Genomic DNA, 25,433 nt, shown 5'->3' with positions numbered 1-25,433 from the left:
TTTGCAAATAGGTTCATCTGTACCATTTTTCTAGGTTCCACATATATGCATTAATATACAATACTTATTTTTCTCTTTCTGACTTCCTTCACTCTGTATCACAATCTGTAAGACATACAGATGGCCTAGAAGTAGGTGAAAAGATGCTCAACATCACTAATTATTAGAGAAGTGCAAATCAAAACTACAATGGGGTGTCACCTCACACCAATCAGAATGACCATCATCAAGAAACCTACAAATAATAAATGCTGGACAGAGTGTAGAGAAAAGGGAACCCTCTTACACTGTTGATAGGAATGTAAATTGATGGAGCTACTATAGAGAACAGGATGGAGGTTCCAGTTGCCCTTTTAATCTACAATTCTCCGGCCCCTTGCTTCCCCGGGATCTCTTCCACTTCTCCACCTGACAAGTGCTGCCCCATCTTCAGGAGCCTCCCCACTCCCCCTGACAGACCTGGCCTCCCTCCCTCCTTGTTTCCCGGACCTAAGCCTGCCTTACAGCAAGCAGCGATTTCTTTTATAATTATTTGTTCACCTTTCTCCTTTACTGAACTTTTAACTCTTTAAGGGCAAGGATCCATCGCTCTAATCTTCTTGTTCCAGCTTATCTCTCTGTCACATGCCTAGCACAGCACCTAAGATGAATTAATACTTGTTGAGAGAATAAATAAATCATTACTGAGGTGAGAAGCTCCTGCTCTTTTCAGGGCTGAGAGGGTAGGGGTCGCCAGACCAGAAAGAGCTGTTTTCTAAACCCTGAGAGGGAAGGAAGGTGAGGCTCTCTCTTCTGTAAATAAAAAAGGTGCTTTTTTATTTTATTTTTAACTTTGTGGCTGACCCCAAACTGGAGTGAGAGCTGGTCTTTTAGCACAGTCCAAAAGGCTCTAAGCCGGCAGAGGTGGATGAGAGGAGGAGTGAAATGGATCCAGGATCACGCACTGTGGCTGCCTGTGGGGTCTCTTCCACACACCCCTCTCTGTAGACCCAGCCTCACCCTCCAGGTGAAGCCGTGAAGCCCCTAGAGGCTTCAGGCCTGGCCTCGCCTCTTGGCCTTCGGTCCATGGGCATCCTCGCCACCTCACCTTGACCTCCCGGAGCCGTCAGCCCTCACTCTCATGCCCATTCACCCGAGGTCATCACCATGAGAGAACTCCAGTCCCAGAATCTTCCTCCACTGTAGCTGGAGGAAAATCAGTCCCCTGCATTCCTGACAATAAGCACGGTACTGCAGGACCCCAGGTGCCTTTTAAACCACCGAAAGTGTCAAATACTTCCAGCGGAACTATCCCATAATGTGGACTTTACTCAATTTCTAGTCTCTGAAAATTGATGATCTGTGTACAATATGTCATGGCACCAGCCCCAGATTTTCTTAACACTACCTTCCAAATTCTCTGCAAAATGCTCCCAAACTACCCTCTGGGCTTATCACCTCTGTGTGTCCCCTGTCCCTTCTGCTCCCTCCTGCCAGGACCCCCCCCCCCACCCCTCAGGAAAGGCCCAGTGGGGTTTTCCGCTGATTATAAGTTCTTCCGGGACCTACGACCATATCAGTGCCACGGGCTCTGAGAAGCCTCACCGTGGTCTTTCCACCCAGCTGTCACCTTGGGCTCTTGGCTCCAAAAGAGCGCAGAGCCTGGGAGAGAAAAGGCCACGAGCCCTTCTCCTCTACAGCTTTTTGGACAACCTCCACCCTGACCCCACATCCTCTCCTTTGGCTGGTGGAGGCCCTCTCGTCACCTCCTGGGTGGGAGGCAATCTAGGGGTCCCACAAGCAGATGGGTTCTAAGTGTGATCTTGGTGGAGTTTCCCTCTCCCCAAACCCGGTTGTTGTTCAGTCGCTCAGTCATGTCAGACTCTTTGTGACCCCATGGACTGCAGCACACCAGGCTTCCCTGACCTCCACCATCTCCCCGAGTTTGCTCAAACTCATGTCATTGAATCAGCGATGCCATCCAACCATCTCATCCTCTGTCGTCCCCTTTCTCATCCTGTCCTCAGTCTTTCCCAGCATCAGAGTCTTTTCCAATGAGTAGTCTAGAGAGATTCAGTCCTCTACCCTCTATGGTTAAAACAAATCCTACACATGATAAATCATAAAAGTAACGCAGTAAAAGGGCATACACTGTCAGAGTTGGGCATGGACTAGGGTCGGGGGGAAAGTGTGGAAAGAGTCCTTTGGCTCTTGGCGGGCTCTGCTGGGCCAAAGCACCCTCCAGCTAATGTCCCTCACGCATCAGGGCTCATCTTTCTGAGCACGGCTCAGACCCATTCCCAGGCCCACCTGACTCAGGAGTGTGCAACAGGACTGAGATGAGCCCATTTGCTTCTGATTGGAAAAGGGTGGGGTGTCTTGTGCCTCACCATTCAGACATTCTCCGTGGTGCTATTTTTATCAACAGTAATCATTAAATTGGTATCAGATGGGCTGGTCCAGTGCCTCACCCCGGGGCTGGGTGATGGAATACCATGCGTTTTTTCCAGGCAAAAGGAGATGTGGCATGTGGTCCATATGAATGCACCTCTCTCATACCCCAGGCGAGTCCCTCTCACCCTGGACCCAGTTCCCATGGCAATGAGAGCAAGGTTCTGCATCACTCCTGGTTCATGCCTGACCTGATTCATTTAACAGACATATGTTGTGTACCTTCTAAATGCCAGACATTGAACAAGACACTGGGGACTCATGAAACATATTATCTCTACCTCCTGAGAGACGTGTGTTGCACGAGAAAGGCCTGTCATGTGAAGTGGCAGCGTCTGCTGGGCTGTGCAGGTCACAGACGCGTTGCTAGACACACAGTGGAGGGAGGATTTGTTTAGTCTGGGGCTCACGGAAAGCTCCACGGAGGTGGCGGCACTCAGCCAGGGCTTCAAAGATAGAGTTAAGTGGATGACAATACACCAGAGGGAACCACGGGCAGAGGCATGGAAACGACTCCATAGATTCATCCAAAATCCAGCTGTGCAAGCAGCTCTCACCATGGGGTCCCACACCTGCCTGGAGCCTCACCCTGAGAGGCTACGAGGAGGAGGCCTCAGGGCAGGAATGCCATCTGCTCACCCCTAGGGCCCTGGCTGTTCTGACTCTGTTTTCAGAGTCTGGCCCCATCGAGCAGGGCCCAGCCACACTGCTTGGCCGGTAGTGGCTCCAGGGATCCAGGAGATTGAAGTTAGTTGTGAACTAGGAACCTCCACCGCCATCCACTCGTGGGTCTTGTGATTGAGAACCTGACTTCTTTTAACTGGATGCCTGAAAATTCAGGGTGAAATTGAACAGAAAACCCAAATGGGGCATAACAGGAGAATGGGGAGAAACGTGGCCCCGAATGATGGCCAAAAGTGCTTTGGCAGATGTCCCCGGCCATCCAAGGCTTGGGGCTCTGGTTTTCATTTCCTTTGACCAGACATTCCAGACTCCACCCTGCAAGAGTCACGAGGAGGCCCAGGCTCAGGCCCCACAGGTCACAGCGGGTGTCCCTGGAAGGGCCTCCTCCTTGGGTGGCAGTGGCCAGCTGGAAGGGCCTGGGGCCACCTGTCTGGTCAAGAGCCTCTCTGCTGTGGGCCTCCGGAGCCAGGCTTGGCTCTGAGGTCTGACTAAAGAGACAACGGAATTAATGGGACCCCCATGCCGTCACTGAGGCCATTTCCCCGTGTCTCCAAACAGGGATGAGAGAGGAAATGTCGTTAGGACGCCAGGAGGCTTTTGAGATTTTCAAGAGGGACCATGCTGACAGCGTTACCATCGAAGACAACAAACAGATTCTGAAGCAGAGGTAAGGCCGCCGTGGAGAGCAGCTGGTCCTCCAAGGCTTTGCCGGGCCAGCCTCCAGAAAACTTGCTGCTCTGCCTCTCTCATCCGCCCAGTCCAGTTTCTGAGAGAAGGGCATGGGGTGTGAGCAGCTTCACGTTGGTTGAGTTGCGTTCAGCCTGGTACCCTTGTCTCCCACGTGTTAAGCCTCATTATCCCAGTACAGCTGGGTCACCAGCAACGTTAGAACAGGAGCTGTACATGCCAGCACTTTGCATACAGTCCTCACATCTTACATTAATTCCCAGCAGTCTGGGACTCTATCGCTATTTCACTGCTGCAAAGGCAAGGAAAAAAAAAAGTGCTTACAGTCCAAACGGAGAAGGAAATGGCAACCCACTCCAGTATTCTTGCCTGGAAAATCCCATGGACAGTGGAGCCTGGTGAGCTGCATAGTCCTTTGGGTCACAAAAGAGTCAGACATGACTTAGTAACTAAACAACACATACCAAACCCCGCATCTTAGAACTCCAGGCCCTCCAGCAACTCTGCAGAGCCGCCCTGCACTTCTTGGTCACGGGACGCGTGTACACATGCATGTCCTGTGACCCAGACACCTCTAATGTGTTCTCCTGGCCAGAAGCAGAGCAGGCAGCACCATTCGTTGACAGGTTGTCCAGCAAAGCCTGTGTTCTAGGCCCTTTAGAAAAAGCTTAGAGGTGCATCGTTTGTTACAGCTAATGCCTGAATTCAGCACATGTCCTCAAGCTGGTGCAAACAGAAAACACTGCTGGACGTGTGGGCCTACGGTTTAAAAGAGAGGGTTCTAGACCGCGAACTCTCAGACGTCATGTGTGACTCCACAACACAGCACGCAGAACATTTTCAAAAAGTATTTGTTGAATTAAAATGAGCTCCAGGTTTAAGAATCGTATGTTTATAAATGCTTCAAGGAAGCAGGAGAAGGGGACGAGCTCTCTCAAGGAAACGGGCCGAAGTACAAGAGCCTGGAGGGTAAGAAACTCAGGGGAAGCTTTCAAGAACGGAGGGGAGGGAGCTGAGAAGAGAGGAGAACCAGCAGGAAAGACCAGCCTGAAAGCCAAGAGGGGAGATGGCTCCCAGAAGCAAGTTGTCCGTGGTGTCCGATGCTACAAAGAAGCAGGCAGGGGGGCTTCCCTGGTGGGCCAGTGGTTAAGACTCTGCTTTCCAATGCAGGGGTGCAGGTTTGATCCCTAGTCGGGGAACTCTGATCCTATATGCCACAAGTCGCATCCAACTCTTTGCGACCCCACGGACTGTATCCTGCCAGGCTCCTCTGTCTGTGGGCTTTCCCAGGCAAGAATACTAGAGTGGGTTGCTGCTCCTTTCTCCAGGGGATCTTCCCGATCCAGGGATTGAACCCAGGTGCCTTGCATTTCGGGCAGTTTCTTTACCATCTGAGCCACCAGAGAAGCCACAAGTGCACCCAAAATTGTTTTTAATTTATTTATTTTGTAATTGAAGAATAGTTGCTTTACAGAATCTTGTTTTCTGTCAAACCGCAACATGAATCAGCCATAGGTATACGTATGTCCTCTCCTTCTTGAACCTCCTCCTATCTCCCTCCCCATCCTGCCCCTCTAGGTTGATATAGAGCCCCTCTTTGAGTTTCCTGAGCCATACAGCAAATTCCCCTTGGCTATCAATTTTACATATGGTAACGTACGTTTCCATGTTACTCTCTCCATACCTCCCCACCCTCTCTTCCCCTCTTCCCGTGTCCATAAATCTCTGTTCTCTATATCTGTTTCTCCATTGCTGCCCTGCAAATGAATTTTTTGGTACCAAAAATTCTAAAAAGAGGTCAAATAAATAAAGCTTGTTTTCAAAAACTTAAAAAGTATTAAGCTGGAGGCAGCAGAAAAAAGTGCCCGGGGAGTCAGCAGCTGAAAGGGCTTGAACTACAAGGAGTGAAGGAGCAGGTGAGAAGGAACTGGGCAAATGAGGGAGGGCCAGCAGTGTGTTCAGAGAGCTGTGAGAGGAGGAAGACTTCTGTGGCAGGAAAACGGGAAGTAGCCTGAGGAGATCAGAAGTTTGTTTCAGGAAGGAGAATTGGTCAGGGTTGTAGGCGGCAGGCAGAAGCAAGCTCCTGGGGGGAGCAAGCAGGGAGAAAGAGAAGGGGCAGAAAAGTAGGGAACAGAACAAGGGAACCGCTGGCCCCGTAAGGCTCCAGGGAGCCAGGCAGTGGGGACCGTCAGAGGGCGGGGGGCCTGGAAGGAAGCCGGATGGAGAAACACAGCAAGGTGGGCTGACGCTGATACATTTGGAAGCAGAGGCGGCGCGTTAAAGATGGCCTCTGTTTTGTCTGTGAAAAAGGAAATTGAAGCAGGACAAGAGATTGAGGGTGGTGATGAAGGTTCAGTATGTACAGCTGCCACAGGCAACAGGAAAGAAGGCAGAGCTGGGAAAAGGAAAAGGGAAGGCCGGCGGCCCTGAGGGCCCAGCTCAGCCGTTAGCCAATGGTGTTTACACTCGGGGGCGCGGATCCCAGATCACTGGAGGAATCCAGTGAAGGCCGGAGCAGCCCTCCTAACCAAGGAGGTGTCTGCACCCGCTGTGACCCAGCAACTCCCCTTCTGGGTTTACAGCCAGTGTGTCTCTGCACCTGCAGGAATGAGTTTCAGAACCCCCCCACAGATACCCAGGGCTTCCCCAGTGGCTCAGATGGTAACGAATCTGCCTGCTTTGCAGGAGACCCAGGTTCAATCCCTGGGTGGGGAAGATCCCCTGGAGAAGGGAATGGCAAGCCCACTCCAGTCTTCTTGCCTGGAGAATCCCATGGACAGAGGAGCCTGGCGGGCTACAGCCTCTGGGGTCACAAAGAGTCAGACACGACTGAGCAACTAAGCATGCATGCACAGATACCAAAATTCACACGTGCTCAAGTCCCTTAGGCAAAATGAGTAGTACAGTCGGCCTCCAAACCCACAAGTTCCACCCACGGATCCAGAGGGCCGACTGCAGCTCCCAAGAGGTTCTCCGCCTCAGAAGGGGCCATAGATGAAGATGTCCACAGCAGCTCTGCTTGTGGCTGAGGAGGGCTAGAAAGCCGGTGGGTTTGTCTCACCCACCAGAGACCTCAACTTTCACTAGAGTTGCTTTATTTTCTCCCTGTGTGAGTGCTAGTTGCTCGGTCGTGTCGGACTCTTTGCGAACCCCATGGACTGTAGCCCACCAGGTTCTCTGTCCATGGGATTCTCCAGGCAAGAAGACTAGAGTGGGTAGCCATCCCCTTCTCCAGGGGATCTTTCTGACCTGGAGATGGAACCCAGTTCTCCCACATTGCAGGCAGATTCTTTACCATCTGAGCCGCCAAGGAAGCCCACCTTCTCCGATCTGCGCCCCCGAGTGTAAACACCATCGGCTAACAGCTGGGCTGGAACCTCAGGGCCGTCGGCCTTCCCTTTTCCTTTTCCCGGCTCTGCCTTCTTTCCTGTTGCCTGTGGCAGCTGTACCTACTGAACCCTCATCACCACCCTCAATCTCTTGTCCTGCTTCAACTTCTTTTGTCTGTCTGGCTGATCGTCCGTCCCTGGGGAAGTGGAGAATAGAAGGCTGGGGGCGCTCCGTGCAGGCCACAGTTGGGGAGCTGGGTGCGGTAGGCAGCGGTGGATTATTGAGCACATGCCAACAAGGGCAGCACTAAGTAAGACCACAGTTTATGTAAATTATAAATAGATGCACACAAATAAACAAAGACAGCAGAACAAAAAAGTATACTTCAGCCTACTTTACCAGTAAGGAGGGCTACCTCTGCAGGGAGCAGAACAGGAGCCCGACGTGACATGTGAGTGATAGATGGATAAAACAAGGAGTAGGGAGAAGGTGGGTTTCCCTGGCGGCTCAGATGGTAAAGAATTTGCCTGCAATGTGGGAGAGACCTGGGTTCCATCTCTGGGTCAGAAAGATCCCCTGGAGAAGGGAACAGCTACCCACTCTAGTCTTCTTGCCTGGAGAATCCCATGGACAGAGGAACCTGGTGGGCTACAGTCCATGGGGTTCGCAAAGAGTCCGACACGACTGAGCAACAAGCACTCACACAGGGAGAAAATAAAGTGGCTCTGGTGAAAGTTGAGGTCTCTGTTTCCAGGAAACTGGAATATGCACACCCATGAAGACTTGAGCCTGTGAATCCAGGGGGTTTCATGTACCTTTCAAACCTCTCCCTGGGGCAGGCTGTGTATTTTCAGCTGGACGTGTTGGAGCAGGACACCTTGTTTGTCTGGAGACACACGCATCAGGCTGGAAGACAGCTGCCTCGTCCAGTGACTTCACTAGAGCCCTCAGCTATGTCCACCCCCGGGGCTTCAGGGCCCATACCAGTGACCTCGTAGCCCTGGCTTCATGGTAAACTGACCTGTGGAGCTTGTACAAGTTACCAGAGCCCAGGCCTGACTCCCTGGATATTCTCACTGAATTAGGTAGCGCCCGAGCATCCATTTGTTTCAGAATTCCAACATGCCACCATGTTTGAAAACCACTGGCCAGACAGAGAGCTTGTCCAGAGACCTTGAGAAAGAACATAATATGTCATGTCTCTTATTCTAGAATTGGTATGGCTCCTGAATCAGGCTTGTACTCTTGAGCTTAGAGGTCTCTTTCCAGCAGGAGATGGGTTTGGGGGGCGGGGGGGGTGGGGGGAGGTGGGGTGGTTGGAAAAGATGAGGATGTATGGGCTTCCAGTACAGAGTTCCCTAACTCTAGAACAGCAGAGTTCTGACAGCCACATGACAGATGTGCTTTTGGGCTCACACACATGGAAATCGCACAGGACGGGCTGGTGCGAATGGTGGTCCCATCTTCCTCAAGGCCTTAAAGCAAAGGAGTTAATGAAACTCACACAAAGCTCCCCTCTGAGAAGAGGTTTTCCCAGCAGTAAATCAGTCTTTTAAAATCAAATGAAAAGTCAGCAGACCAGCCCACATTTTTAAAATATCTACATCTGTTCAGCGTTACCAATTATTAAAGGAATATTTGGGACCGGGAAGTGTAAGCCAGGTCCTACTCTTTTCTCAGGATTGGAACCTTTGCATTCACAGAGAATATTCAATTAGCAGATATTACATGCTCATAACTCTTATGGCAGAGGACAAAGAGAGTTGTTTTTATAGAAAACAAATAACTACAATCAGTGCTTCCATAGCAGACATTGAAATCAAGTGTGAAAAGCTTCCAGGCCTCCATCTCTTTAGGAATCAATCTGCGGTGACCCTGATCCCACCAACCCATCTGCTCCCAGTCCCTCTAGTGACCGAGAGCATCACGTGGACCATCTGTTGGAGGAATGATGGGTCCTAGGAATACAGATATGCGCCTGAGTGGTGTTCCCCAGGGTGGTTAAATTGCTATTCCCTGGGACTTCCCTGGCAGTCCAGTGGTTAAGACTCTGCGCTTCCAATGCAAGGGCCGAGGGTTTGATCCATGGTCAAGGAACTAAGATCCCACATGCTGCCCAGCACAGCCAAAAAATAATTGCTCTTCCCTAACTCTACTTCTAATAGACTTCCTCTTAGAAAGTCTTACCTTCCTGATTATCCACAGCCAGCAGAACCCGTGGGCCTGGGCTCTCCCGTTTTGTTCACTACTTCTCTTATCAAGTAACTCTGCCAACCCAGGGCCCTAGTGCTGCAGCTGGAAAAGTCCAGAAAAGAAGGGCTCAGGACCACCATTACCCCCCAGTAACACAAGCCTTGGTCCAGCTCAGCCTCGTTAGCCAATGGCAAGTAGCTTCTAAGCCCAAGGACTCTTGATGACTCGAATTCCCTCAGCTCCCCCAGAGTGTGGGAGTTGATGCCGAGTTGCAAGAGGAGACCATCCGTGGCTCAGACGTTAGGGCCACTTAGTAGGAGGGATGTCTACCCCTTGTTGCCAGCATGTCTCAGCTCTGCCCCCAGCCTGGGGATAGTTGTGCTGCCTGCCTGTGACAAAGAAATGAGATGTTGGCACATTAATAGGATATCTGCCCTCCAGTAAACTGGAGCACGTGAGCCAATTCTTAAGCTGGATTTTTCAATAGGAGACAATTCAGATAGAAGTGCAATTGAAAATCGCTACATTTTCCAGGCATGACTCATCCTCACAGTATATAATAGCATGAAGAGAGAGGCTGGAAGCCCCATGCTTGGCTAACTCCAGTGCCCAGGCACCACCTGGCTGACTTTCTTTTGTGACGGGTCCCTCATACAAACTGAATCCCCTGTCGCAGGGTCCCATTCAGTAAAAAAAGAGTAAATCAATGGGGAGGTCAGCTGCAATTGGAAATGAAGGTGTTGATAATGTGAACGAAACCAAGAAAAGCACCCTCCGTCACTCAGTTGAATCCTTTAGATAGAGATTAGAACAACAATACCACACCAACAGGAAAACTGGACCAAGAGCATCCAAGAGCAAATCTAACACCATCATCTGGAAATAAAGTCCACCCCAAATAGGAGTTCCCTGGTTCCTGTTAGACTTCAGTTTTAACCTTTATTATTTTTCCATTTGTTTTTTGTATTTACACCTTGTCTCCTAAACTAGAATTATGAACTCTGAGAGCAAAGATTAGATTAGAATCTTCTCAGTCTCCCCACAGTTTTTTTTTAAAACAACGCTAGCCATAAAAAAGGTATTCAAAAAGACTTTTTTTTTTTGGCTTGAGAGTGACAATTTGAAATTGTCTTTGAGAAACCTTAGCAGCCCAGATGCTGCCTGAGAACTGCTTGCTAGAAGTAGGTGAATGTAGCGGTGGCTTCCTGTGTCGGGGAGGAACCCCTTGGTGGGCGACAAGAGGGCAGCCATCTTGATGGGGAAAGGGGACACGATAGAAAGGAATTTCGGTATTTTAAAAAGTGTAATAGAAATGAAAATTGGATCTTCATCACCATATAACAGAGGCAGCCAAGGTGTCATATCAGGAATGAGTCAACAGAGTAAGGAAAGGACATAGAACCAGTCTTTATGATGGGAAGCGAATTGGACGTTCACTCCATGAATGGGCAACACATTTTTTTAATGTTAATCACCCTAGACAAGAAGACAAAGACTGAAATGTGGGAAATAGCCCAAAGGCAGGCAACATAAATGCAGGGAGCCGAGCAAGTAGCGGTTGAAGTGGTATGGGGGAGAGATGACAGCACCCTCTCAGAGCCGGTGGCGCAGGGTAAAGCTCAGTGGGATGTCAGTGTAGGTACTGAGGACAGAGAGGGGGCAAGACTCCAGGACTGAGTGAAGGGGCTGATGGAGAGAAGGGTAAAGGCTGGTGTGGTGGGTAGGTTAGTGGCATGAGCCCCTGGGTGAGTGTGGGTGCCAGGCAGCGAGGGGAGAAAGGCAGGGAGGTCTTCAGGGAAGGACCTCAGCCCTGCTCTGGATCCCATAGGTTTTAGTTATCTGCAGGGCATCAAACAGACAGAAAATAAAGCAGGACTGAGATCTGGGAGGTGTCCAAAGAGGTGGCCAATGAAGGCACTGGCCTGAGTGGAGTGCCTAGAGAGTGGGTGTCGTGAGGAGAGGGTCTAAGACTAAACCCTGACCACTGAGGAAAATGAGAGTGTTGGTCACTCATTCATTTCCAACTTTGCAACCCCATGGACTGTGGCCCACCAGGCTCCTCTGTCCGTGGAATTATCCAAGTAAGCGTACTAGAGTGGGTAGCCCTTCTCTTCTCGAGGGGATCTTCCCAACCCAGGGATTGAACCCAGGGATCAGACCGAGGCCTCCTGCATTGCTGGCAGATTCTTTACCATATGAGCCGCCAGGGAAGCCAAACCCTGACCCTTACCAGCATCTAAGGAACAGATTGCAAAAGAAAAGCCTGAAAAGGAGTCTGAGAAGCAACAGTCAGGGAGAGAGGGGGAAAAAAAACAGGGAGATACATGATGAAACGTGGAAGCCAATGGAAGAGAATTGTTTTCACTCTGCGGTTCTCTCACAGTAAATGAATTCTTTTGTCTAGAGCTCAGGCGAGGGCAGGAAGAAGGCGAGGGGGTGGCTCTGAGGGAGCTGGGCTGGGGGTTCTGGAGATGCAGGAGGACCAAGACAGGAATGCAAAGCCATGTCTCATTGCTGTTGACTCCCCTCCGTCTCCTTCAGGGCTGGGCTTCCTCAGGCAAGAGTCTGTCTTGACAACGCAGGAGCAGGAAAGCATGTGGGTGAGGTGGCCTGGGGTGGCAACAGCTGCAGAGCGAAGGAAAACGGTCTCTCAGAGACGGCTCAGCCCTCAGCCCACACCTCTCTAGTGGGAAAGCCCTTTTTAGCTCAGCGCTGGGCTGCAGAGAGCCTGGAACAACAGCCCACGGCTTCCCGGCCATGTCTGCCAGCCCGGCGTGGGGCGGCTCTTTGAAGACGGTTGACCACAGCACTCAGCAGCTCCTCACCACGGGCCCCACACCCCGACACATGTGGGTGACCACCAGGGAGGGCGGGGGGCTCCCTTCCATGCCTGTGAGGGCTCCTCTGCGGAGATGGCCCTCTGTGCCTTCAGAATCTTCCCTTCTCCGGCTCTGTCCTGGTTTCCTCCAGCACTGATATAAATCTCAACAGCTTTGCAGCCTTGCTCTTGTACTTTCCTCATTCCCAAGAATCTCAAGCTTCCAGAACTCTGTGAAACAGGCCATCAGAGGCGTCATTCACTGGGCTGTGGAGGACTATCAAACGCCGTGAAACCACAGGTCCTGAGGATGGACGTGGTACCAACAAACAGTTAGAGCCCCCCCACCCCCCGCCACCTCCACATGGCAGAGCTTAAAGGATGAAGATAGTCCTCATTTGAGTGGCCCAGACAAAGCCTCAGTCTACCTGCCCAGGGAACAGAGGCCAGACTGAGGCCCCAGAGCCCAGCACAGCGACCCACCCATGTTACGAATGTTTGCTGAGCTGAATTCAGTCTGCGTGGCATCCAGTGGGCTTGTACTCATCTCCAGAAGGCAACAAGCCCTAGCTGCAGAAGGGACATATGTCATCTGGGATGAGCCTGAACACTGTTAATAAGGAGCCAGGGTGGGGAGTCCCAAGAAACCTAACACTGAGAGAAAATGTAGTCCCCTTCCCTGGAAACTTCTGTCGGCAGTCTCCAGCCAAGCAGACATGGTCGGAAAATAGCAGTGACGTAATTCACACCTCTTTCCCAGCCAGCCCAGAGCATTCTGGGCACTCTGAGCTTCACTTCTGGTATTCCCGTACCTGGGAGCCCTCTCTTCTCCCCACGTCCTCTAACAAAATCCCGCAGGACTAAAGTGCTTATGGATGGAGCAATAGCACATCTGGGATTTACTGGGATCCAGAAAGATTTGTGGATGGAGCAATAACATTTCCTGAGGGCCCACTGTGTGTAGGCCTAGGCAGCGTGGTTTTCCTAGAGGTCATTTCTACACTTGTCCAGCATAAGACTGGGCTCTCAGGGGGCTTCTCAAGAATACCTTTTGGAAAATAGAAAGGCGTCATTAAGTAAATGTCAACACAGCATCTGGGGGACTAGTATGCAGCCATCTAAAGATAATGGAAAAGTTTCTAAGAACATAGGGAAGGACTTACAATGCTAAATGAAAAAAAAAATCAAAGCATAAAATCATATATATATATATATATATATGTGTATATGATCTTAACTGTAACAACTGGCTAGAAAGAAAATTAGATCTCAGATTAGGTCTATTTCTGGGTGGGGAATAATGAGGGTTTTATTTTTTTTATTTTGATAGTTCCCAAATGTGGTTTAACATCATCTATAAAAAAAGTAAACAAACTTTTTTCTGGAAAAAGCCAGATAGTAAATATTTTCAGCTCTTCAGGCTCCATAGTCTCCATCACAGCCGCTCAACTGCCTTTTGCAGTGTGAGAGCAGCCTTAGACAGTAAACAAAGGAATCCATGTGGCTGCGTCCCATGCGACTTGATTTATAGAAGCTGATGATGGCGTGAATCTGCCTCATGACCAGCCATAGTTTACCAGTCAGAAAAAAAAGAGAAAAGATCGGGAAAAAAAAGTTCTTTAAATATTCTTTGACTCTAATATCTTGGTACTATGATTAATAGAACACTGCACATAAGGCGTAGAGCCCTGCTTTACTCTGGCTTCTTTGTATCATAAAACATTCGAAATCAAAAGTCGTAAATTAGAGACTATGAGAAGGAAGTTCTACACTGAAGAGAGGAGTAAAAATTCATGACACCAGTAATTAATACAAATTTTATCTCTGCTCTTAAGCCAAATGTATTTCATTCATTTAAATTGTCTTTTTATGTCCCTTTCCATGAAGTTTTATAACAGAGACCTCTCAGAAATCTCTTATTTTTAAAACATAATTTAGGGTGAACAGAAAAGGTTAAACTCTCATTTCTTCTTTTTCCCCCTCCAGATTTGCTGAAGCTAAGGCCCTGGGAGAAAGCATAAACGAAGCAAGAAGTAAAATTGGTAAGCAGATGACACTCTGTGAGCCTCTTTCACAGGCCATTTTCCTGGTGAAATCAGGTCATGATGTGCTTCCAAGCAGCCGTGAGGACCAGTTTCAGGAGGTCCCTGCCAAGGAGGTTGCTTTGAGAGCACCTCTCCTTGGAAGTTTGTCATCTCTCCCACCATTCATCAGGGAAATCACTTTCTTTTGTCTAGAACTTGAACTGTGCATCCTCATGCAGGCCTGAGTTTGAGCATCCCAATGGGCAAGTTTTGTCTGTCCCTGGTGTTTTCCAGCAATAGCTCAACTGGTCATAACTGTACTATTGCAGCGACGGTTCACATTTTTAAGGGACTGTGGAACACTTTCACACCTCCCAGAGTTATACTTATCATTTTTGGCCAGGTGTGCATTTTTCAGCACCATTTCCTCTCTTTCAGTAACTAGGAGAATGAGAGGCAAAAATGAGTCACTCTGCCCTCCCAGGACTTGGGCTGCCCAATGGAGCTCCCCCAGTTAGGTGAGCATCCCTGGAAAAGCGAGGTTAAGGCAAGAGGCAACCTCGGTAATACTGTGCCTCAGATCTTTGTCAAAGTGAGAGGAAGACGCTTCTTTCACCCGAAGCTAGAAGACACACAGAGACCCATCTCCCAGGCTGGGCAGCTTCACCAAGGGGGTCCCTTGTGGCTTCGTCTCTGTGCTAGCTAAGACAGGAGTTATCTGGTACAGCTGACTCCTGTGTCCCCCTCGTCCCGACCTCTCTGCTCTCGTAAGTGAGGACAGGACAGAAGGCCACTCTGAACGTCCCTTTTGGCTTTTCCTACAAAATATGGCAACTCACAATAGCCTGGGGTCGTTTCAGTTAAGGAACCGGGTAGCCCTGCATCCTCCACTGTGGCCTGAACAAAGAACTGAGGCCAGCAAGCCCCGAGCCACGCCCAGCACCAGGACAAGGATCTCTAGAGTCTCAGAGGTTCTTGACTTAAGGTCCAGCAACTTGGATGCAGGGAAAATGCACCTTTATTTTCACTAACCTCTAACTGCAATTTAGCGCTCCGTCCAATGATGAAAGTCAGCAGCAGGCCACAGTAGAAGTACTAGCACCTGTCACAGTGGAAATTACCAACATTTTCATTTCACAGCACAGTTGGCAGACGTTGTAAAATATCTTTTATACTCATCAGTGCTTCAAAATTACAGTAGTTATTAGACTCACCAGTAGACCTTGTTATTTAATGCACTTATATAAAAGCACATATAGCTATTTCTATTCACAAAACTTTTTAAAATCTTGGTAACTATTTCAATGTAACTGGTCTCTCTTAAAATCCTATGTAAAACTCCCTTCTTGGCTTGAATTCTCAAAACCCCTAAAACCATATGAAAAAAAAAAAAAAACTGAGGGTCAGGAGCACTTTTCTAGAGATAACATTTATAGTTTATCGGACTCTCATAGCGATCAGTGACCCAAACCAATGACGAGGGAAGGGGAAACAGGCCTAAGTGGATTCAGAGCCAGCTTGTCAGAGTCATCTGACTCGAAGGACCTAATGGTCTGGTTTCAGTCCTGGGGAGACAAGAGGGGAGGACATTTTATGAATCGTTTCTCCCCAAAAAGTGACATAAAGTTTTGCCCTTGGAAAACATCTAACTCTCTAAACCAAAATCAAACTGTTCCAACACGAGTGAAATATACAAACGGTGGAAGTCAACAATGGCCCATTCTAATACACTTAGTGTTTCACTCTGAGTACAGTGTGTTGCTGTCACAAGTAATTTTAAATTCTCCATAATTTTGATGCAACAACACACATTGATGGATCCAATTTGCCATATTTCTTGAGATTAGGCAAATCAGAGGCTGCCCCACAGCTGCCCAGGCCAGGGATCTGAAGGCTGTAGTTGGTATTCCAGACAATATGTCTGTAATTTACACACAAAAGGTCCAGATGTACTAGAGAGAGCCCTGGGCAAATAAACCTTTGTGTTTTCTGCATAATAATAGAGTTCACAGCAGAGTTAAAACTCAAACATTTATTGCTAATGAGAAAGTGGCTGGTAGTTCAGTGGTGCTAATAAAACCAATGTCACTCTTAAGTCATTTTATGCAAATAATAGGCTTAAGACCCACCTCCTGGCCACCCATCTTTCAGATGCGCTCTTGATACGCGGTGGGGCCAAGGCAAGTGGATCACTGAGACTCAGCCGCCTTACGCAACAAGCCCCTGACAGCGCTTGACCACTGTGAGGAGCCCCCAGCACCAGCACCACTGCATCTCAGACACAGGGTTAAGACTAAGGAAGTACAAGGTGGAACTTGTACACATATTTAAAATTTCCGAGGCAACTTTGAAGGAAACTGGTTTCAAGAGATTTACAACATTACTGAGTGTATTTTTTCCTAGGGAGAAATTAAATCAAATGGAATTTTCATCCCCCTACAAGTCCTTTAGTGACTCTAACAGCCTGGAGGTGGGAGCGTGGCACGGATGTGCCATGACGTGCGTAGGGTGATGACTCAGCTCAGCTCCCAGGCTGGGCCACATCCTCTCTCCGGACCCTCGGGCTGAAGTGAGAAGCTGGGGGCGCACGTGCAACTGGCCTGCCGAGGGGAGAGGGAAGCTCTGTCTGTGATCTACACAGCTAGCCCGCACGCTTCGACTGCAGGTTGCCACTGTCTTCTCGGGCAATTTGGTTTTTCTCTGATGTTGTGATCCAGAGCTGCCACTTGAATTTCATTCTTTTTTTTAAAGAAATACATTATTTTTTCTAATTTCTGGCTGCACCAGGTCTTCATTGCTGCACACGGGCTTTCTCGAGTTGTAGCAAGTGGCAGCTGCTCTCTGGCTGTGATGCTCAGGCTTCTCCTTTCGGTAGCTTCTCTTGTTGCCGAGCGTGGGCTCTAGAGCGCCCGGGCTTCAGTACTTGCAGCTCCGGGGTTTAGTTGCCCTGAGGCACGTGGGATCTTAATTCTTGGACCAAGGATCAAACGTGTGGGCCCTGCATTGGCAGGCAGATTCTCAACCACTAGGCTACCGGGAAAGCCCATGAATTTCATTATTAAAAATCCCTAGAGTTTATTAGTTCGGGAGCAACCATATAATATCTAATTTTCACATGGCATAATCATTCAACCAAAATTTCCCTGTTATTTTCCTTTCTTAATTCAAACCAACCCAAACTGAGTCGATTAAACTCTTGCCACAAACTCTTTTCTTCGTCATTCTCTGTACACCATTTACATCAGTCCTGATGCTGAAACAAGTTAAAGTCAGAAATGGAAGAAATGACTAATTTCTTCAGGATCTCCTCCCCGAATAATGAGGTCTTTGTTTTTGAAAGGAGAGCCATTTTCATTGCATTTTCCTGCCTCATACTCAACAGCATTTAGGCCACTTCCCATCATAGGTTCCATCACATATTCATATATACCCTGCCTCCACTGATCATATCTCTAAAAATGCCATTAAACCGCAGGAAAAGGAATAGACGGCTTCCAAAGCAGAGGCACAATCTAGGCCGTTTTTCACTTATTAGAATCCTGGCGTTGGCTTCTCTACAGCAGTGTGCTACCTCTGGCAGCATTGTCTTTGGCCTCAGAGAACAATGAATGGCTGTTCCTTGGCATGAGGCCCACGCTCGCCCAGTCTGGGAACAAGCAGCTTCAGAGGCAGGTGAAATAGCCTGACTGACACGTCTTGGCACCTCTTCACCCTCCACAGACCCCTCTAGGCCTAAGTGAAAACATCCATCAGAGATGTAGCACAGAAGGGTTTTCCCCAGGGAGCCAATCAGTGATCGCTTCAGAAATCACAGGAAATGTAACAGAAGTAGATGTCAGTGAGCAGGGAAGAAGAAAACCCAAATGCTAGAAAAGCTGACAGAACATTCTGGAAGTTTTCCCTCTCCTGCTTCACCTTCAAACAAGGACCGTCAGCCCACCATTTGAACAGTACCCTTTTAAAAAGTGTTTCTCCTGCGCGTCTGGGGTTTGGGTAGGTCATCGCTCAGATCTGGGTCTCCATCAGCAGAACTCGTGCGATTATTTTTCCATTGTGCATCTTCTGTACGTTCATCATCTTCTGAGGTTTACTTCTGGACCTGCCCGTGCATGTTGGCTTCTAGTATCTCACCCTACATCCAGATTGTCTTGTGAGGCTGTGAAGGCCTCAGTCAAGTCTATTCTCTTGTTACTATTTGTCACCAGCTCCAAATAACTGCACCCACTGCAGCTTCACGGAGCACTGACGCTGGGCCATGCCAAGAACTTAGCAAGCGCATTATCTCATTTAATCTACGCAGAGAAGAACCGCAGTCGATACATGTGTCATAGATTCTAAAATACACAAGTTTTACAGTCTTAACACCTCTGAAGTCAGGAAACATTTAACAATCCATTGGCTGTCTTTTCATTTTAAAAACCTCTTTAATGAGACCAGATCTTACAGTTGATGTAGCCTAGATTCTCTGAAATACCGTATGATCATTATTTTGCAGATTTTTAAAAAATGGAATTTCAGGGAGGTAGCCTGCTAAGTGGCCAGTCTGGGATCAAAGTACATTTTTGTCCAACTCCAAAACTTTTAAATACAGTATATTATCTCCATAAATTCAGATTTACCTGCCTCTGAAATTTTCTGAGTTTAATATTTCACTAAGCTATTACTCAGTTTTCCTGAATCTTGTTGCCCTTCATTTGATATGCCCAACAAAAGGCTCATACTAGACCCTAGCTCGTGCATATGGAGCCCAAGAAGATGAAAAGGGTCTCTGTAACATGGTTAATGATTGGTCTTTCACCCAGTGGAGCTCAGTGGCAAGGATGAGTGGGTTTGACACCCAGCCTGTCCTTGCTCTCCATCCCTCGTGCACTGGCCCACAGTTGCACTGACCCTTAGAGAGGGGTGCCTTTTTCTAATTTGCAGAAAGGTGTGCTGCAGACCTGCAGCAGCCCTGGAAGGTTCAGTGTCCCACATGGGTCTCAACTCTCATTTCCAGTGGTTTGCAAAATAAAATAGAGGGGTCGTATGTTCAGGCTCTATACAATTCCAACTGAGTGCACTTACTGATGCTTCAGAAAACATGAGAGATTTCAAATCACAAACTTAGATGAGGTTTAGTAGAAATGGGTGTAATGAAGTACTTATGCTTAGGTACCAAAACAAGCACCAATCAACTGGACCAGAAAAAGCCTGGTTAAGGGCAGGCAAAGAAATCATCAAGGGCCACAAAATTAAAATATGTCACCATAATGTGAAAAAATGCATGCTCTCAAAATTAAGAAATGCGAAAAGTCAAGGTGACGCCCTTTCCCTCTGCCCAGCATTTCCATGTGTGTGCACTGCATTTCCTGGGAATTCTGCCTGTCTACGGGAAAAGAGATGGTTCAGAGAAAAACAGTAAAGTCATGATGAAAATGTTACAAGGGGGATTTTTTGCTTTATTAAGTAATTCATCACATGAATTTTAAATAATAAGCTCTGTTTGCACATTAGTTTGATTTTTTAATTACTCTTATCAAACAAATTTAATTAATTTGTGTTCAATTTGTATTGGCCAGGATGTTTGGCTGTAAGCATGAGAGGAATTTTATTGTCTCATGAAAGCAGGAAATCCAAGGAATGCATTTGGCTTCATGTGCACCCTCCTCCCCATCCTCCACTCCGTCCTCTCCCTCCCTCTCCCTCTCCTCTCCTCTCCTCTCCCCTCTTCCCAACTCAACTGGGTTCTCTGGGAGTCTCTCCCAATTTAGTGGGAAGGTGCTTCTCAAAGGTCTAAGCTAATGTGGACCATAGCAGGGGTCATACAGCATGATCCCCAGGGCCATACAGCATGAGGTGAATGATGGCCATGCAATTGAAGTTCCTTCTGTATTTATAGCCACTCCCCATCCCTCACATTACTTACTGCCTGAGCTCTGCCTCCTGTCAGATCGGCAGTGGCATTAGATTCTCTAGGAGCATTAACCTTCTGTGAACTGCACACGTGAGGGATCTAGGCTGAGGGCTTCTTATAAGAATCATCCTGAAACTGCCCCCACCCCTACACCATCTGTGGGAAAATTGTCTTCAACAAGACCAGTCCCTGGTGCCAAAAAGGCTAGGGACCTCTGGATGATAGATTCATAATCCCAGTAAACAGAGTCTTTTCCAACACTGTTGGCAAAAACCCCTTGAGGGGGAATGACCCGTCTGGCTTCTGTCGTGCGTCCATCTCTGAAGGAGACCCTGCATCCAGGGAGTGAAACGTTCTGATTCACTGGTGCTACATCCTATGTCCCCTCCTCAGGACTCAGCCCACCTGCTCCATAGAAGCTGAATACAAGTTTTAGGGAACTGAAGAAGTCTGTCTCCAAAGGGAGAAGTACTGGGCCGACAGCAATCATATTCACTACAAACCTCTAAGATATTGATCTGCGGCTTGAAACAGGATACGTCTGTAAAGGAATGGATAGTAGTTCCTATGAGGGACCAAAACGCTTAGAGTTATTTATCCTGGAAAAAAAGGAAGCTGTGAATGAGGGATTTAAAAACTGGCTTTACGTACCGGTGCCTCTGCTGTAATGGAATAAGTGCAGTCACATACTAAAAAAATAGCAGGGATTGTAGGAAGATTAAGACTGGAAAGACTTCTCAAAGCCCATGCAATTTTAAAACTAGTGCTCTAATTCAACCAATTACAATCCTAATAAAAAATAATTATATAAATAAAAAGACATGTTAAATTCCTAATGCATAAGGAAACACTATGCAAAACATCCATTTTTCTCCCAAAACAAGGCTATCATGATATAAGAGCACATAGGAAGGTCTGAGGGCTGAGTTGTGGAAATGTGAACAGCACATGCACAGACAGAAGGGCCCCACAAGAAGAAAGAAGCGCTTCCTTCTAAGAAAAAGCACTGGCCACACTGGACTCAGAGGAGGCATGTGGGGAGAGGGGCTGGGTTCAGTCCTGACCGTCCCCGCTGCCCCCTGGGCTCAGCTCTGCTAGCTTCCTTTGTATTTAACAACCTTTTCTTGAACTTTCTAGAAAAAAACGCCCTATGTCAACAAATGAACCTGTTGTATGACACTGACTCCAGCTCCACCTAACCAATCCCATGTGAGTGGTTCCTATTAAACATAATTGTGTGAGGGCACACTGTGTATTACTTGGTGTTGTGCAGAGGGATCATTAAATTGTAGCTCGTCTTTAAAGAGACTCAAAAAGGAAGAGATGATTTTCAGTTGTATTGAACCTATAGCTGATCATGTGAAACAGACATTTTGTCAGAAAAGGTGACTAACAGAATATAAATTCTCAGAATCACTAAAAGCAGGATAGATTGGCACCTTTTGAGATGACTTGGTGTATCCAAAGATGAAAAGAGCAGAAGGAAGATTTCTTAAAGTCCTTCCCTTAACAATTTAGAATGTTGAAATTCTAAGACGTGCAGTTACCGGAGTGACAACCCATAACCAGTATGACTGATATCTTCATAGACTTGATTGAATGTTTGCTGTCTTAGTTTGGAGATCAGACAACAACAGCAAAATGATTTGAGCAAGCTGGAGGACTGTGGAGTGTATTAACTGACAAGAGGTAACACTAATAATTGTCACATATAAAGAAGGAAGCAGTGATTTGGTTGGAATGTCAGCCAAAAAAAAAAAAATTGATGGATGGCTGTCTCCCAAGACTCCTGACAGAGTGGTCCTACCTTAGTGAATGAAACAAGGTCCAGGATCTGGCCCATGCAGGGTGAACTCAGGAGGGCTGTCCCCTGTCAATCATACTCACTACAACCTAGAGAGGCAGTCTATTAATTTACCATGGAGGATGTTCTTTTATAGACAGGAACTCTTAAACTGCCTCTGTCCAAGGCCTCTTCTCCCAGGAACAAAATAGATTCGTTACTGGAAGGTTAGTAAATAAGCATCCCCAAGCACAAAAGGAGTCAAATCAGAGAAGTGTTTTGAGAGCAAGGTTGTCACAGGCACGGTGAAGCCCTGCCAGGCATCCAGTGCCCAGGGGAGTGAATATCCCCACAGAGATTCCAGGCAGCCTCCACCCCAGCCACCTCTCTTCTGGGCACAATACACTTTTCTCCAGAAGAGACAATACCATATGCTAGGTTTCTACTTCAGTTCAGTTCAGTTCAGTCGCTCAGTCGTGTCCGACTCTTTGCGACCCTATGAATTGCAGCGTGCCAGGCTTCCCTGTTCTTCACCATCTCCTGGAGCTTACTCAAACTCATGTCCATTGAGCTGGTATGCTATCCAACCATCTCATTCTCTGTCGTCCCCTTCTCCTCCTGCCTTCAATCTTTCCCAGCATCAGGGTCTTTTCCAATGAGTCAGCTCTTCGAATCAGGGGGCCAAAGTATTGGAGCTTCAGCCTCAGCATCAGTCCTTCCAATGAGTATTCAGGCTTGATTTCCTGTAGGATTGACTATTTTGATCTCCTTGCTGGCCAAGGGACTCTCAAGAGTCTTCTCCAGCACCACAGTTTGAAAGATAAATGCCAGTACAAAATAAAAAGTTTTTTTTAAAAAAAGAATTAGAAAACAACAGTTTCTCTAGACTCTTAACTTATAATTTCAAAGTTGACCTACATTATTTTCTTTAAAGTGAAATCTCAAAACATCCTGTCTATCCATGCTGTGTATCCATCCATGCTTAGTCCCTCAGTCATGTCCAACTCTTTGTGACCCCAAGGACTGAAGCCCACCAGGCTCCTCTGTCCATGGGGATTCTCCAGGCAAGAATACTGGAGTGGGGTGCCATGCCCTCCTCCAGGGGATCTTCCCAACCCAGGGATTGAACCCATGTCTCCTGCATTGCAGGCAGATTCTTTACCAGCTGAGCTACAAAGGAAGTCCCCTATGTATTCAAATATAAATACTCCAAATAGCCACAGATAAAGAAAATGCCTTGGATTATTCATCTTTGAAGACTGTCACTCTGGTATTCTCTAAGTAGATGCTTTCAAAGCCTCCTGTCAATGACCTGCTCCCTCTGATATCTCCTATTATAATACACCCCGGCGTATGCTCCCCACCCTCAGCCACAGACCTGCTCAGTGCAGTGGCTTCCTCTTGGATTTACCTGCTGACCGACTCTTCGCCTGACAGTGAACTTCTCTTTCATATACATAAACCAATTCAAAGTCAAAAAATAGTAAGATTTCAGGGAGAAATATCAATAACCTCAGATATGCAGATGACACCACTATTATGGCAGAAAGCAAAGAGCATCTAAAGAGCCTCTTGATGAAAGTGAAAGAGGAGGGTGAAAAAGCTGGCTTAAAACTCAACATTCAAAAAACTAAGATCATGGCATCCGATCCAATCACTTCATGGCAAATATATGGGGAAACAATTGAAACAGTGACAGATTTTATTTTCTTGGGCTCCAAAATCACTGCAGATGGTGACTGCAGCCATGAAATTGAAAGATACTTGCTCCTTGGAAGAAAGCTATGACCAACCTAGACAGCATATTAAAAAGCAGAGACATTACTTTTCCGACAAAGGTCCGTCTAGTCAAAGCTATGGTTTTTCCAGTAGTCATATATGGATGTGAGAGTTGAACCATAAAGAAAGCTGAGTGCTGAAGAATTGATGATTTTGAACTATGGTGTTGGAAAAGACTCTTGAGAGTCCCTTGGACTGCAAGGAGATCAAACCAGTCACTCCTAAAGGAAATCAACCCTGAATATTCACTGGAAGGACTGATCCTGAAGCTGAAGCGCCAATACTTTGGTCTGATGTGAAGAACTGACTCACTGGAAAAGACCCTGATGCTGGAAAAGATTGAAGGCAGGAGGAGAAGGGGACAACAGAGGATGAGATGATTGGAAGGCATCACTGACTCGATGGACATGAGTTTGAGCAAGCTCCAGGAGCTAGTGATGGAGCAGGAAGCCTGGCGTGCTGCAGTCCATGGGATAGCAAAATGTCAGACACAACTGAGTGACTCAGCTGAATTGAACCGAACTGAGATACAGCAATGAGATCTGAGAGCCCAGATCAGGGGCCAGAGCCAGGTCCTGGGGTGGGAGTGGGGCGGGGGTGTGTGGGAATGACGTCAGGAACCCATGCAGCTCCAGAGCCCAGCACACTGCCTGTACCTCCCTCAGGGCCTCTTGCTACCTCTGTGCACATCTGCTCTTGCAACCGGTTGACTCTGCTGACCATGGGTCGTGCTTGCTCATGGTTTTGGTCTGTTCTGGCCCCAGCTGTACCTGAAAGCATCCTTTAACTCTGTCCCCAAGGTAACAAGCTAAAGATTTGCTTGTTTCTTAGCTCAAAGTTCCTTAGCTCAAAGGGCTTCTCTGGTGGTTCAGATGGTAACCAATCTGCCTGCAATGTGGGAGAACTGGGTTTGATCCCTGGGTCGGGAAGATCCCTGGAGAAGGAAATGACACCCAACTCCAGTATTCTTACCTGGAGAATTCCATGAACAGAGGAACCTGGCAAACTACAGGGAGAACTCCATGGACAGAGGAACCTGACCAGATATAGTCCATAGGGTCGCAAACCGATGCAGAGTCGGACACAACTGAGCAACTAACTCTAGCTCAAAGTTATGAGAAAGAGAACTTGACTGGCCCAGTTTATCTTTTCCAAGCCTTCAGGACAGCCACTGCTGGCAAGCTTAAGAATGTGCTGTCTTTGGATCAGAAACCCATGTCTTGTCCAGGCAGATGTAACCAGGGAGGAAGAGAGGTCTTGTATTTCAGAAAGTGTCCACCTAGGCAAAAGAAGGTGTGATGGGGAGGTTTATGTTTTATAACCAGAACGTGTTGAGCAGGCACAATAATGGACATCTCGTGTCTTCTCGGCTCTATCTCACAGGTGTGAAGGTTTTGCCAATTGAACATTTATAGTTCAGTTCAGTTCAGTTCAGTTGACCAGTCATGTCTGACTATTTTTGACCCCATGGACTGCAGCACACCAGGCTTCAACACCTATAAGGCGACGTCAATTCTTTTATTTCTAGTTTCCCCAGGAAGCACTTTGCCCTTGTCTCTTCATTTTACCAACAGTAATAGTGACCAATCTTTGTAAAGTACATTATAATATATAGGGATTTTATTTATTTTCATCTAGTTAAATTCATTGGTCTTTTCTTTTACAACTTCCTCCAGTGCTTTTATACTTAGGAAGGGTCATTGTAATAGTTATAATGATGAATTGTTCATTGCCTGATATTTGTTTAATGCTTTCCTAAATTTTCTTCTAGTTTTTCTTATTGTTCTATTTTTCGCACGCAACTCATTTGGA

General features: G+C 47.5%; 1 protein-coding gene across 10 annotated transcripts in view; it reads left to right on the top strand.

The window, feature by feature from the left end:
* The window catches only part of KIF6 (kinesin family member 6), a 425,617-nt gene that overhangs the window by 328,927 nt on the left and 71,257 nt on the right, over window positions 1-25,433 (top strand). For all 10 annotated transcript variants that reach the window (XM_070777912.1, XM_070777913.1, XM_019986270.2 and 7 more), the window contains 2 exons: window positions 3,673-3,781; window positions 14,129-14,184. In XM_070777912.1, coding sequence (XP_070634013.1) covers window positions 3,673-3,781; window positions 14,129-14,184 — 165 coding nt within the window. The remainder of the gene's footprint in view (window positions 1-3,672; window positions 3,782-14,128; window positions 14,185-25,433) is intronic.

This window comes from Bos indicus, chromosome 23 (assembly GCF_029378745.1).
Source record: "Bos indicus isolate NIAB-ARS_2022 breed Sahiwal x Tharparkar chromosome 23, NIAB-ARS_B.indTharparkar_mat_pri_1.0, whole genome shotgun sequence".
NCBI lineage: Eukaryota > Metazoa > Chordata > Mammalia > Artiodactyla > Bovidae > Bos > Bos indicus.
This window is presented reverse-complemented; position numbering and strand designations above follow the sequence as displayed.